Source organism: Morchella importuna (assembly GCF_003444635.1).
Source record: "Morchella importuna strain M04M26 chromosome Unknown Morimp01GS007, whole genome shotgun sequence".
Classification (NCBI taxonomy): domain Eukaryota; kingdom Fungi; phylum Ascomycota; class Pezizomycetes; order Pezizales; family Morchellaceae; genus Morchella; species Morchella importuna.
The window spans coordinates 203,086-215,612 of NW_025763404.1; the positions used below are offsets into that span (position 1 = coordinate 203,086).

The 12,527-nt window shown below is 48.6% G+C and overlaps 2 protein-coding genes across 2 annotated transcripts; one reads left to right on the plus strand and one right to left on the minus strand.

Moving 5' to 3' along the window:
* Positions 1-2,113: 2,113 nt before the first annotated feature.
* LAJ45_03252 (uncharacterized protein) lies at positions 2,114-6,217 on the minus strand (the record flags this gene model as incomplete). Its single annotated transcript, XM_046112839.1, has 3 exons — positions 2,114-4,291; positions 4,348-5,025; positions 5,597-6,217. The coding sequence occupies 3 exons, from the start codon at positions 6,215-6,217 to the stop codon at positions 2,114-2,116; spliced, it is 3,477 nt and encodes a 1,158-aa protein (XP_045973716.1).
* A 4,300-nt stretch (positions 6,218-10,517) lies between these two features.
* On the plus strand, positions 10,518-12,248 carry LAJ45_03253 (uncharacterized protein; the record flags this gene model as incomplete). Its single annotated transcript, XM_046112840.1, has 3 exons — positions 10,518-11,680; positions 12,117-12,185; positions 12,245-12,248. The coding sequence occupies 3 exons, from the start codon at positions 10,518-10,520 to the stop codon at positions 12,246-12,248; spliced, it is 1,236 nt and encodes a 411-aa protein (XP_045973717.1).
* Positions 12,249-12,527: the final 279 nt, after the last annotated feature.

The following is a 12,527-nucleotide window of genomic DNA, read 5'->3' on the forward strand; positions in this document are numbered from 1 at the left end:
GTGTTGATGCTACTAATTACGCACCAAACCGGGAAGGCGGCCGGTCCGGGGAAGTGGTTCCTTGCTTCCGGTTGCCCAAAGAGGAATGAACAGCATCTCGAGGCAGAGTAAACATGATTCCGTATGAATGCGAGGATGTCACCTGAAGCGAGTATCACCTCTGTGATTTGCGTAACTATTGGGTCAGGCAGCATAGAGCAGAGTATATGTACCTAGATGAACCTAGATGTACATGTATCTCTGTGGGCAGACAAGGATTTGTACGATGTTGAATACCGTACCGTCAACCTGTTTTCAAAACGATTTCGAGTAGAGATGCATGTATCTCAAGGGCGTGTTTAAAGCTTGATGTGCTTGCTTTCAAACCCGAAGACGTAATTTCGTGTAGGCCGCGCAGCCCTAACCCCATCGTTTTCAATCTGGGAAATATCTCCTTGTGATCACGAACATCTTTGGCCCCCACCGAAACTGGTGAGCTCTTATTCGCAGTAATCAGCATATCTACATGTACCCTAACGGCTCCAGACCCGGAAGTTCCATCAGGATTAGCTTATTGGTGGATGGATACACAGCAGAAGTTATGTACTCTACATACATATGTATATAGCAGTTACTCATCCACCTATCACGCCGGCGTTTTTGTAGAGTACATGTATTGGAGATAATAACCACCGGATCACTGGTTTTCCGAGACGGCGGGCTAGAGCAGCGGCCGTACATACATAGAAGAGTATATCACATCGTGAAAAGCTTGTTTGCCGCATATCCACACATACTGCAAAACTCTTGCGCCAGCCAGCAAGCCACTAAAGCTTAACCCGCCGGCCGAGACAAGTACATGTATGTACTACAAGTAGACATCACATATTTCGTAGCTACATGTAGGTAAGTAGGTACTATTGGTTGGAACAACTCCTCACTTGCAGCCTTTCCATTCTGCCTTCCTCCTTCCTCCACGCCGGCCGGCTACGTATCCATCATATCAGCCAAGTAGACAAGACCAAAAAAAAAAAAAAAAAAAAAAAAAAAAAAGATTGATATCTGCTGTAAGTTTCAGGTACAGCCGGATGTTTGGTTTTGGTGCCCCCCGAATCGGGTAGTGACTGTCCGTGGTAAGACTTGGTGATCGACCCCCCCCCCCCAACCCCTCCGCCGGGGAAGACAGCAGATGTTTCGAGGTGGAGGGAGTACGCGCGTCAGACAGGTACCTACATCTCGACAGGTAGAGAACTCTAGCCAGTGGAGAGGGGAGGAGCCTCTAGTCTAGTACATGCCACCTAAGGGAGTGGACCTGCTTTAGATGGAGTAGATCTCAACAGCAAGGCAAGTCAAGATATGACACCCCTCCCCTGAGTAAGATCCATACTCTAGTCTAGTTTGCGTAGTCGAAAGGATCCGGAGGGAGGGAGCGTGTGCGTACTCAGTCAGTGTCAGTCGTCACCCACCCACCCTCCCTCACTCCCCTTTCCCTGCGCGGAAAGTTTATCTGTGTGGCGTCCGGGTACGGTTGGATTTAAGCTTTTCGGGTTTGAGATCTGGCTTAGGGTTGGTCTTGTTTTTTTGTCTTGTCTTGTGACATGGGTGGCTGCGGTTTGGTTTTTGGTTTTTGGTTTCAACCCGGCGGTGGTGGTGGTGGAAGGAAGGATTTCGGAATGTTCTGGTGCTACTGCTACGTGGGATTTGTATTTACAATCTGGGCTAGAGGTGGGATGTGTAGATTTGGGATTTGACTAAGGCTTATACTAAGGTGAATTAACCTAATATCACGTTAAAAACTTCTTGTTCACAGATAATAGGATGATATCAAGTAGTGGTATGTAGTAGTAATATAGTCGTAACATGTATATTCTATCTCAAGCATCAAGTATGATTCGTTACAATCATCATGTAAATACAACATGTACCCCGTAAGATAAGAGTTAAGAAGAAAGCTACATAAAAAAAAGGACATTTTTTGTTTGCCGGGACAAATCACCAACCCAGACAGACCCATTTATTGCAAGAAAAAAGAAAACCCCCATCCACCCAACCAAACCCAACCCAAACCCAACCAACCCAAGGAGTGCCCCCCGTAACCCATCATGACATTCGTTACTGCGAAACATGCAATTTTTTACATTTTTGTCTGATCCTCCACGATTGTGCCACTCCTGCTGCTCCTCCCACTGGCAACACCGCTCTCAAGGCCCTCCTCGAGATCGGCCTGTACCCTGTTGAGAAACTTTGCCGAGCCAATCTTCTTCCACCTCTTGATCGCCTTCCAGCTCTCCACGAGGGCGAGATATGTGGCGGAGCATCCCACGACGACACCCCACTCCCAGGTGATAGCCATATGCTTGAACACCACGGTGTTAAAGGTCGGGATGTAGATGACAGGGAACGTGATGACGAAGCCGGCAAAAACGGCCCAAAAGAGGAACTGGTTGTACCATAGCGTGTGGATGATGCTGAAGGGGCCGCGGTGGCGCGCCGGGTCGAGGTTGAAGAGCGAGCGCGAGAAGTGCTTCACCTCCCAGGCGGTCAGGAGCAGGAGGAACGAGAGGACGGCAAAGACGGTGGCACGAGCGCGGAACACGTCGACGCAGGTGTCGTTGAAGGCGTGGTTGCAGCCGTGGCCGAGATTGCCGTTTCCGTAGCCGTAGATGACGATGACGAAGGAGACGAGGCAGAGGACGCCCATGAAGACACCGTAGATCATCTTATCGATGATGACCTCCCATGTGAACACTCCGGCGCGTAGATCGTGAGGGGGGCGGGTCATGATGTCGGGCTGAGCCTCTTCGAGACCTAATCCGAGGGCAAGGAACGAAGACGTGATCATGTTGACCCAGAGAATCTCAAGAGGTGACAGAGGGAAGACGGAGACACCTGATGAGTCGGCAAAGGCGAGACCAATGAGAAGAAGGACAACTTGGGAGATGTTAGAGATGAGAAGATGCATGATGAACTTCTGGATGTTATCAAACAGACGTCTCCCTTCCTCAACAGCGCGGACGATGGAGGCAAAGTTGTCGTCAGTCAATACAAGGTCCGAAGCATCCTTTGCGACATCACTGCCGCTGAGACCCATGGCGATACCGACATCTGCTCTCTTCAAAGCGGGTGAATCATTGACACCGTCACCAGTCATCACACAGAAGGCACCACGTCTGTGAAGCGCCTCAACCATGCGGACCTTGGTGGCAGGAGAGCAACGGGCGATAACCAATGGCAAAGCCTCGAGTCTGTCGATATCCTCTTCGCTCATCGCGTCAAATTGTCCAGCAGTCATAACAATCGTGTTGGCTTGCGAAGCCGGGATAGCAGGAGACAAAATTCCAACTTCGTGAGCAATAGCAGTGGCAGTTCTGATATGGTCTCCGGTCAACATGTGAACCTTGACACCAGCGACCTTGCACTTGCGAACAGCATCGAAGGTCTCCAAACGAGGAGGGTCATAGAGTCCAACAAGTCCAACAAAGCTCATGCCACTTTCAACAGAAGCGCGGTTATCAATCACGCTCTTCTCGCTGGAAGGTAGAGTCTTGTGAGCGGTACAGAGAACACGGAGACCTTCACCGGCAAGACGCTCGACCAAGTTCATGATCTCGGCCTTTTCAGATTCAGGGAGGTTCAAGGTAGGGATAACAACCTCGCCAGCTCCCTTCATGAAAGCTTCGACGGTGTTGCTGCCGGTGTTCTTGTAGACAACGCTCATACGCTTAATGGTGGAGTCAAAGGGATGTTCAGCAAGCTGCTCCCAATTGCCACTTGCAATAAGATCTGGCTTCCCATGGTTGAATCTCATGGCAAGGACTTGCAGAGAGATTTCAGTGGGTTCACCATCAGCGCTCCAGGTACCAGCAGGCTTCTCGGAAGAGATTGATGTATCCTCGTTTTGCCTGACGACCGAAAGATTACAAAGGGCAATAGCATCAAGGAATTTCTCCAATGCAGGTGCCTTTGCGACAAAACCTCCATCGATGACTGTGTCGCCGATGGTGCAGTTTCCAGAATTGGGGTCGAATGGAGAAGATGCACCGTTGACAGTCAACATGCCGTCAAGACCAGGAATATAAGCCTTGCGAGCAATCATCTTTCCTTGGGTCAGGGTTCCGGTCTTGTCTGAACAGATGTTGGTTACACCACCGACTGCCTCAAGAGCTTGCATCTTGCGTACAATGACATGGCCTTTCGCCATGGTCTTTGTGCCGACAGCCATAGTGATCGTCAAGACAGCGATAAGAGATTCAGGGATGACAGCAACAGCGACACAGATACCGTAGATAAGAACCTCATCGGTGATTTTCCACTATGATAGTGATTAGTTTAAACTTTCAACTTAGAAGAGAAGGTGTAGAGGCCTACCTTAGCCGCAGAGAACACAATGATAGCCAGTAAGATGGCAAATCCAAACAAAAGAAGGGCGAACTTGCTCAACTTGACTTGAAGGGGGGTCCCAACAAGACCAAGGATATTCTTTCCTCCACGCTTGAACTTTCCAAAAGCTTTTCCGAAGAAGCCCTTTCCAGCGTCCTCGTCACGCTTTCCTCTCAAGAGTTCGGCGATCTTTCCAACTTCGGAATTCATACCAGTAGCAACCGCAATACCAACAGCACGTCCCTTGGAGACGGTGGATGAGGCGTAAGCCATATTGGTACGATCTCCAAGGGGAAAGTCGGCATGCGGTAAGGTCATGAGAGGAGTTTTGGCGACCGGCAAACTCTCACCGGTAAGCAAAGCTTCGTTGGTCTCAAAGTTCATGCCCTCAAAGAGCCTAAGATCTGCAGGGACAACATCGCCAACAACAATTTTGACAATGTCACCCGGAACGATTTCTTCGGCTTTGATCTTTTCAACATGGCCGTTGTTACGGATGACAGACGCGATGGGAGCAGAGAGAGACTGCAAAGATTGCATGGTCTTTTCCGCCTTCCAGTCCTGAACAAAACCAATGACAATGTTCAGGACAATGACAGCAGTGATAACTGAACCCTCAATGAAGTCGAACATTCCGTATGATGCAGCCATAGCAATCAACAGAACCTACATGGCGATGTGCTGTTAGCATATCTTGTAGAGAAAGTTTCGTTTTGCACATTTTAGATCAAGAATGAAACCCTCCATACGAGGTGACATCGAGACAACAGACAGTGATTTATGAGTTTGGATTTGGGTCCTCTCTCTAACGAAAAATGAAAGAAAAAAATGACGATAAATGATACATTGCTCGACGCAAAATCAAGGATCTTTGCGTCGCTGATGTTCTCAATTCCCACGTCCTGGAGCAAATCAAACCGCTTGACAAAAATCTGCCAACTCGGGGGTAGACCTCCGTGGCTTAAACATGAAGTGATACAGGAATTGATTTGCTTCTTCCACCTTGCAGGAAAACGAGGAGCTTCTCTCTCTCTCTCGTACATCCGCTTGACAATATTGTAAAGCTGCTTGGTTTTGAGGGTATAGGGAAAGGGGGGTTTGGGGATCGGATTAGTCTCTTCTCCGATTGTGCAATCGAGTTGAATCGATGGCGCAATAACGACGCAGAGTGTATTGGGACTTCATAAAGACAAACACAAAAAGGGGTTCAGTTAAGAAAAACCGCGGTTTTACATACCAATGTCAAACTGTTTGAGACCTGTCTGAGTAGTACACTGTACCAAGTGACTCCCTTGTCGCTGGTAAGGCTATTCATTCCATCTTTTTCTAACCTTGCCTTTGCGTCCTGGGTCGTCAATCCGTTCTTCAGATCGACCTTGAGAAGCGAAGAAACCGCTTCGACGCTGGCCGCGTGTGGGGCTACCCCATCGAACGAACCGACTGTAGAGTTAGCTGTAATTGTATTTACAGCTGTTGTGGAGCTCTGTCCACTCGGGGTCGAATCGTAGATAGGGCTAGACGCGGCAGTCGCAGGCAAAGGTTTACCCGAGAAGCCATAATCGTAAACCCTGCTTCCTGGGTGACCACCAACAGAGGTGGTGGTGTTGTTGCTACCATTGCTACCTCCGGGAGTCAAGTATGAGGTATTCGGAATAGTATTTGAGCTCGAGCCAGAACGGTCATCTGGCAGGTTTGAAGGGACGCCTCCTGCCGAGTTACCGACAGGAGGCGAAAGTATAGGCGGGGGATCATCGTTACAGCCTTCGTCCGCAATCGAAGTATGGTTGACGCCAGAGCTGTGCTGGAGGGTGGAGGGGGAGGCGGCGGGGGAGGCGGAAAGGGAAGTGGGGTTGACCATTCAATAAAACCTACGATAAAAATTTGGTTATGGGGGTTTGAAGTTGGGAGTGGTGGTGATGTGAACACTAGAGTGCGAGATGTGTAAGGTGAAGCAGAGGTGGAGCCGCGTAGTAAGGGAGGAGAGAAAGGTGCCTGAGGGGGGTGCACAGGAGGGTTTATATTCAAATGGAGCTTTTAGTTCACTAGAGTACAAGTGGGTACCAACCAACAGAATCATGTAGGGTTGCTACCTATCTGCGCAGTTTCAACAAAAATCATTGGTCCGCTCGGCTGCAGGATACAAGCCGGCTTAATTGAACAAAGGTGTCACCCGAGGATGCATGCCTGCTACTCTACTTCACTGTGCATATTCTATATCACTTCCATGTATGGACAGCATGTGTAAGGATAGAGCATATTACTCGAATCTGTGAGTCTATGATGTGATCTCTGTAATTATTATTATCGAGATGTCCCAAACTACATCATTCTCTTGGAACCCCAAGTCTCCCCGTTGATCCAACCGAGATGCAAACTCTAAACTGTGTTTTTTCTTCTTGCTGCAAGCAGACGCTGCTGAAAGATACCGCGCTCCCTCTCAACATCTCAACATTCTCTCGGCTTCTCTAGGGGGAAATCGCAGCAGACGTCCAGCTAACAACTACGAGAAAGAAGACTCACACATACATACACACACACGGACATGTGCGTCCATCTGCCATCTGCCATCTCATCCATCCTTCATCTGCTTAGCTTATGGACTCCTTCCCAAACCTACGCCTATCGTCCCCAGCCAACGACGAGTACGAGTGTGCCATCCCACGCCCTTACACTGCATGATGTGCACGGGTCCGCTGTTTGCTCCTTGATGGATGGGATCTCCCTTCAGTTGTGTGTCTGTTTGCCCAAGGAGAAATTCGCATACAAACGCGACTTGCGCATAGCATCACAACAAGCGTAAGTTGAAGCTATCTACAGCTCGCACAGACCCCGTTCACCCCCTGGGTCGGGTTGACCTTGGCTTGGCCACACCTGGGTGTGTGCAACGTGTCCCGCCTCCGCCTCCGCCTCCGCCGAGCCTCAATGACGCATTAAACATCGGGCTTGGTTGGACTCCAGCCAACGGATAAACATCCTGTGTTCGTGTGGTCCCTGCGATAAGCTGCGGTCGCGTGATCCGAATTAAACCGTTTGGTCGGTCTTCCTTGAACTGCAGAACCCGATCACAAACTCGACGAGGTTACTTGTCGGCATGCTGGCCCTTTTAAAGTAACAAGTTCTTAGGATATTTCCTTCGAGAAGATCTAGGAACAAAACATCTTCGTGGCCCCTGTCTAGACCTTTATTGGAGCTCCTAAGTAGCTCCTTCCTGACCCTCATCGTTCAAATGAATAACTACATCTTTTTGTCGACATGACGACTAAAGGCAGGGGTGACGGCCTGCCCCCCGCCTTGGAAGTTAAGACCCAGGGATACATACAGCTACACTCTAATCATGCTGACAGCGTTTGATTCATTCTGAACAATTATCGCACAGATACCATTCGACAGGTGTCTGCGTTTTTTTGACCATCTTCCCCTCTTCAGCCGGCGGTCTGTGAAAGTTGGGTCGATAAAGTACAGATTCCACCCCCCCCGTATCGGGGAGATCCTGACCGCCAATGCCGCTTTGAGTTTAGTCGGGTCGTTCACTATTGCCCTTGGCAGTCGTTTCTTGGGCGAACCATGGTTCTGAAACAGAACGCCGTGTCACCAGATCAAGGCAATATCGACGCTGTCTCTCCTCAGGATAAATAATAAGGCTTACAAAATGGTTCGCGGGAGTTTTAGGAGAACGCATTTTGAAAATTAATGTTTACATAAAGTACACATCTCCGGTACTTACATGTGTCGTCTGAAGCACCTCTGGGAGGGGGAGATCACTCATTCTTTGACCTTTCAACTCCAAGACAGTGTTCCAGGTTGCAAAGATCCTGGAAAACTAACAGCTCGCCCAGCCCTTGGAAAAACCTTTTTGTAGCTGGATGTGGTATCATTTTAAGAATATCTTTGCCAACAGCCGCCACGCAACACCCCCACACCCCCCCCATCCCAGTGGAGAATGGACTGACAAATAAGTCCCTTAGTACAATCCTCAGGGTCACGGATTGGCCTCCGATTTCCCGAATCTTCGAAGAGCATCTCGGTAACTAAATCTCAACAGCCGAAACATCAATGCCGTCACCGCCACCAGTACCGGTAGCCAAAGTGGCGAAAATCAATCATGGTCTCTCACTCGAGCTGAGTGCACAGCCACGAATCTACATTAATGGGCGCTGCAATCCGATAAGCTACTAACATTGTAATTCATTTTAGCAGACAAACTCTTCGATATCACGAGCTGTTTGCTACATAGATTAATCTTGGCCGCCCCGCCAATCACTATGAAATGCATGCACCTGACACGAGGTTTGGTAGTGTATGGGCTGTGCAAACCGGCGTCCAGTGGGATGTTGGCTTTACTTCGCCGTTTATTTGAAATGTGGGGTCATGGTGAAGGCGTCTTCTTGGAAAAATTGTAGTGCCGTTGAGGGATTGGCGCATACGTTCATGGTGGATCGTCCTACGGTAATATTGGTGCATGGACGGTGGGTTTGCGATAATCGCATAGGTATGTAATATATGTATGGGTATGGGATCCGAAGAAATTGCAGAACGAATTGAGCCCCTAAACGATGGACTAAGGACCCGGGTTTTAAGTTTGACTTTTTGTGAATCAGCGGCCGCTGTCAAGGCGATACATATTATGAATAGGGGATATTCTGAGATACATACATGAAAGCAGAGGGATGAAGGGCGCTCTACCTACTTACTTTGGATATGACACCCAATCTACATAATTTATTATGCAAAGCAACATACACGGAAATATTTCCAACAGAACTACATAAAATACCTAACACATACTCCCTCCCTTGAGATTGGGCCCCCAAAGAACCGGATTTGCCAGCGTCCAAGAGTTTTCCAAGACCTCCAAGACCGCCAACATCGTACCACCCGCGGGCCTATCTCAACAAAAAAGCCCATATAAACGATTGGCGAGAAAGACGAGGTCGCAAGGCATTTTCGGATGATGTCTGAACCGAAGAATTACCCGAGAAAGGTCCGAGCTCTGGGCCCGAGTTTAAGAGTAAATTTTGATATCGCGAAAATTGAATTGTTGCATATTTGCAGTTAATTATCGAACTGACCTGGTGACCGGACCAAGTGCCAAGCGTCTTAATCCCGGTGCATCGCATCTTCCCCGGGGGCCTGGCTAAATTTCTCTAGGCCCAACCGTTACTAGCATGCACAGAAGACAACGTCATCCTTTGGGAGACGGGATTGGGTTTGAATTTACGGGGTTGAGACTTTAGAATGGGAATTGTTTCTAAGATGGCGTGGTTTGGGGTTTGGGTTTGTTTGGGCGTTGGCATCATGGGGGATCACTCTCGAGTGCTTCGCTATTTGGGCATCTTGAATAATTGCAATTTCTGGTGAAAGCGAAAGATAAAAGAATGAGTTTGTTGGTCTGTACTCGCAGAAAAAATCTTTCAAGGGCCATGGGACTATTCGATCGCGGAAAACCCGCTTTCGCAATAATTCTATCGGAAACTGTAAGGAGATGCATTATAGCGAGGGGTATAATTTAATACTCATATATGAGAACAAACCATCGGCAACGATCTTGGACACCTGGAGTATAAGGCAAGATAGATGTATTATATGCGCTTCTCTACGGTCAAGATAAGGGAAATTATATCTTGCAATTGTTCAAAGGACTACAATACCGAAAAGCGAATGAACTCAGTACCTTAATATCTGGCATAATTATATAATACCGCGAGGTTACGATATTGCTATGGTATTGATACGGTATAACGATCAGGACCCCGATTTGATTCAGAAGTCTCTTCATAATCCCATATTACTCCAGTGCCATTATATCCCCTTGTTTGATACTGTAGCTGCCTTTCAAGTCATTTTCTGCCCGTCCGGTTTCATTAACAAGGTACCAGCAAGAGTCGACCGACTACTTGCACTACACTTGAAAAATAAACACGAGACTGCGGCTTCAGCGAGTCACGTTCTAGAGATCTAATTATAAGTTCTTGAAACGAGCAGATTCGGTTTCGGTTTCATCTTGGACAGAATATTTGAAAACGCTTTTAGGTGAACTCACATATATAACCCCATTTATGGTCAAATGGACTCGATATACACAAAATCCAAACAACGATTTCAATTTACCATCAAGCGCAAACTACACACATATATTAATTTAACAAGAAAAGGACAAAATGTTTTGTAATATGTGGAATTTCGGGATTGCACGACCGGCGACAAACTTATGTTTACTATTGGCGGTAATATTGACAGGTGATCCGCAACCTCTTCTGCATTCTGAGGATATAGTACTCTGGCTAACAAATCATTCATCAGCTTTCCTACTATCGGGAACAACATCGACAGCACCCGCCATAAGTGGCCTGCATGTCGTCAAGATAGTATTAAACTCTACGAGGGAGGCAGCTTTCCCTAGCACCTCCGCCTTGGCCGAAACTTCGCTGGTCGAAAGCTCATCAACCGAAAGCTCGGCGTCCGGATTCTCTCTACCGCCAGCGCTCACTCTTCTAAGACCCACAACAACCACAAGTTCTCTAGCAGCACCTACCCTGAGCACTTTCTCTAGGGTACGGGTATCTACCACCCAGTCGTCGCGGGCCAGAACGACGACCAGCGCCCCGAATGCTCCGAGTAATGCGAAAGTAACCCCCCGAGCCTTACAGACCCAGACCAGCGAGGGCACTACAGTGCTCATAAGCTACTTCGGCATCTGCTCCCGCAACCGCACCAGCTCACTAACATGCGTCAAATCGCGCACCGACCCCAAGAAGCTTGACCCCTCCACCCTCGAAATGTTCAGACTCGGCGCCTCAATCCAGGGCGCGCTCTCCCCATACCCGCCTATCGTTGCGCTCACAATACAGGGCGTACTCATGCTCCTCTCCATCTTCACCGCCTGCAGGCCGGGCGTCACAAACCTTACCACAAAGCTCGGGCAACTGCTTGCTCTGCTCGCATTCTCGGCGTTCAGTCTCTCGTTCATCACCGCGATCCTCTTCCAGTCCGCGTCCTCGATCGTCTACGGCACGCTCAGCACACACCCGACCGTTGTCCCGTTCAAGGGCGGGAACGGCATCGCGCTCGCATGGGCCGCAGTACTATTTGCGGGCCTCGGCATGGCCGGCGTCGTGCTGCTTCTGGTGACCGGGGGGAACAATTCACACCGGCAGGAGAGCGGCCGGATGAAGGATTTTGAGCTCGGCAAGAGCATGTTTGGATGTAGGGGACAGTCGAGGGAGGATGTACGTCCGCCGATGGTGATTCATCATTCGGTCGGTTCCGGGCCGCACCACGAGTCGAGGGCTGGTACGCCGCAGCAGCGCGATGGGCTCGAGAGGTATGATAGGGAGAATTATATCTAAAGCTGGGCTCTGGGAGAAGTATGGTCGGCGCCTATGCCTGAGTCTAGGTTCGGGTCGTAATTTACGGGCTATTGGCTGGTAGTCGGCAGTTTGATTCTGGCACGCGCTATCATTGACCCTTGACCGGGCAGCCGAGCGTGGTATTGAGTACTGTGCGCGCACTGCCCGGAAAGCAATAATAGTGCGTGCGACAGTTAATATTAATGTTTAGGAGTTGGGCGCATCAAGGCGGGTCCGCAGTTTTTGATTTTTCTTGGTTTCTTTTCCTTCTGTTTTGTTTTGTCCCAGCGCGGCGGCGTCTCATGTGTTGTATAAGTTTATAGACTTTTCTGTATAGAACCCGCACCTTACTTTTGTTTAATATTAATATTAGAAGAATTATAGAGAGAACTAAATAATAGTTTACAAAAGAAACCCTGGAAGGAAAAACAGTTGGGTCCCATTAATTCACGGCCTTCCGTTGATCGCCGACCCCGAACGGTACAGATCACCCGCCTCGTGAAATGAGTCCAGGAGCTTTTTTAACTCTCCTGTGTTAGATAATCAGTCGAAATGTGGTTGCACTGGTTAAGTCGGACCGTTTAATAAGGCATTGGGAAGAGGTTATTACTTTATTCACTAGAAAAACTCATATCTCACCCTACATAATCTCTATTTACCAAAATACTTATCAATTTCAAGACTCGTAGAACACATCAACTTTCATGGCCAGCTTATATTAACCAGATCACTTTCCACCTCAAAAGTCCGAGAGCGACAAACCATAAAAACTCAAAAATACATCAATCACAACCTCGAATCCTCGTATGCAGCCAGAAACTC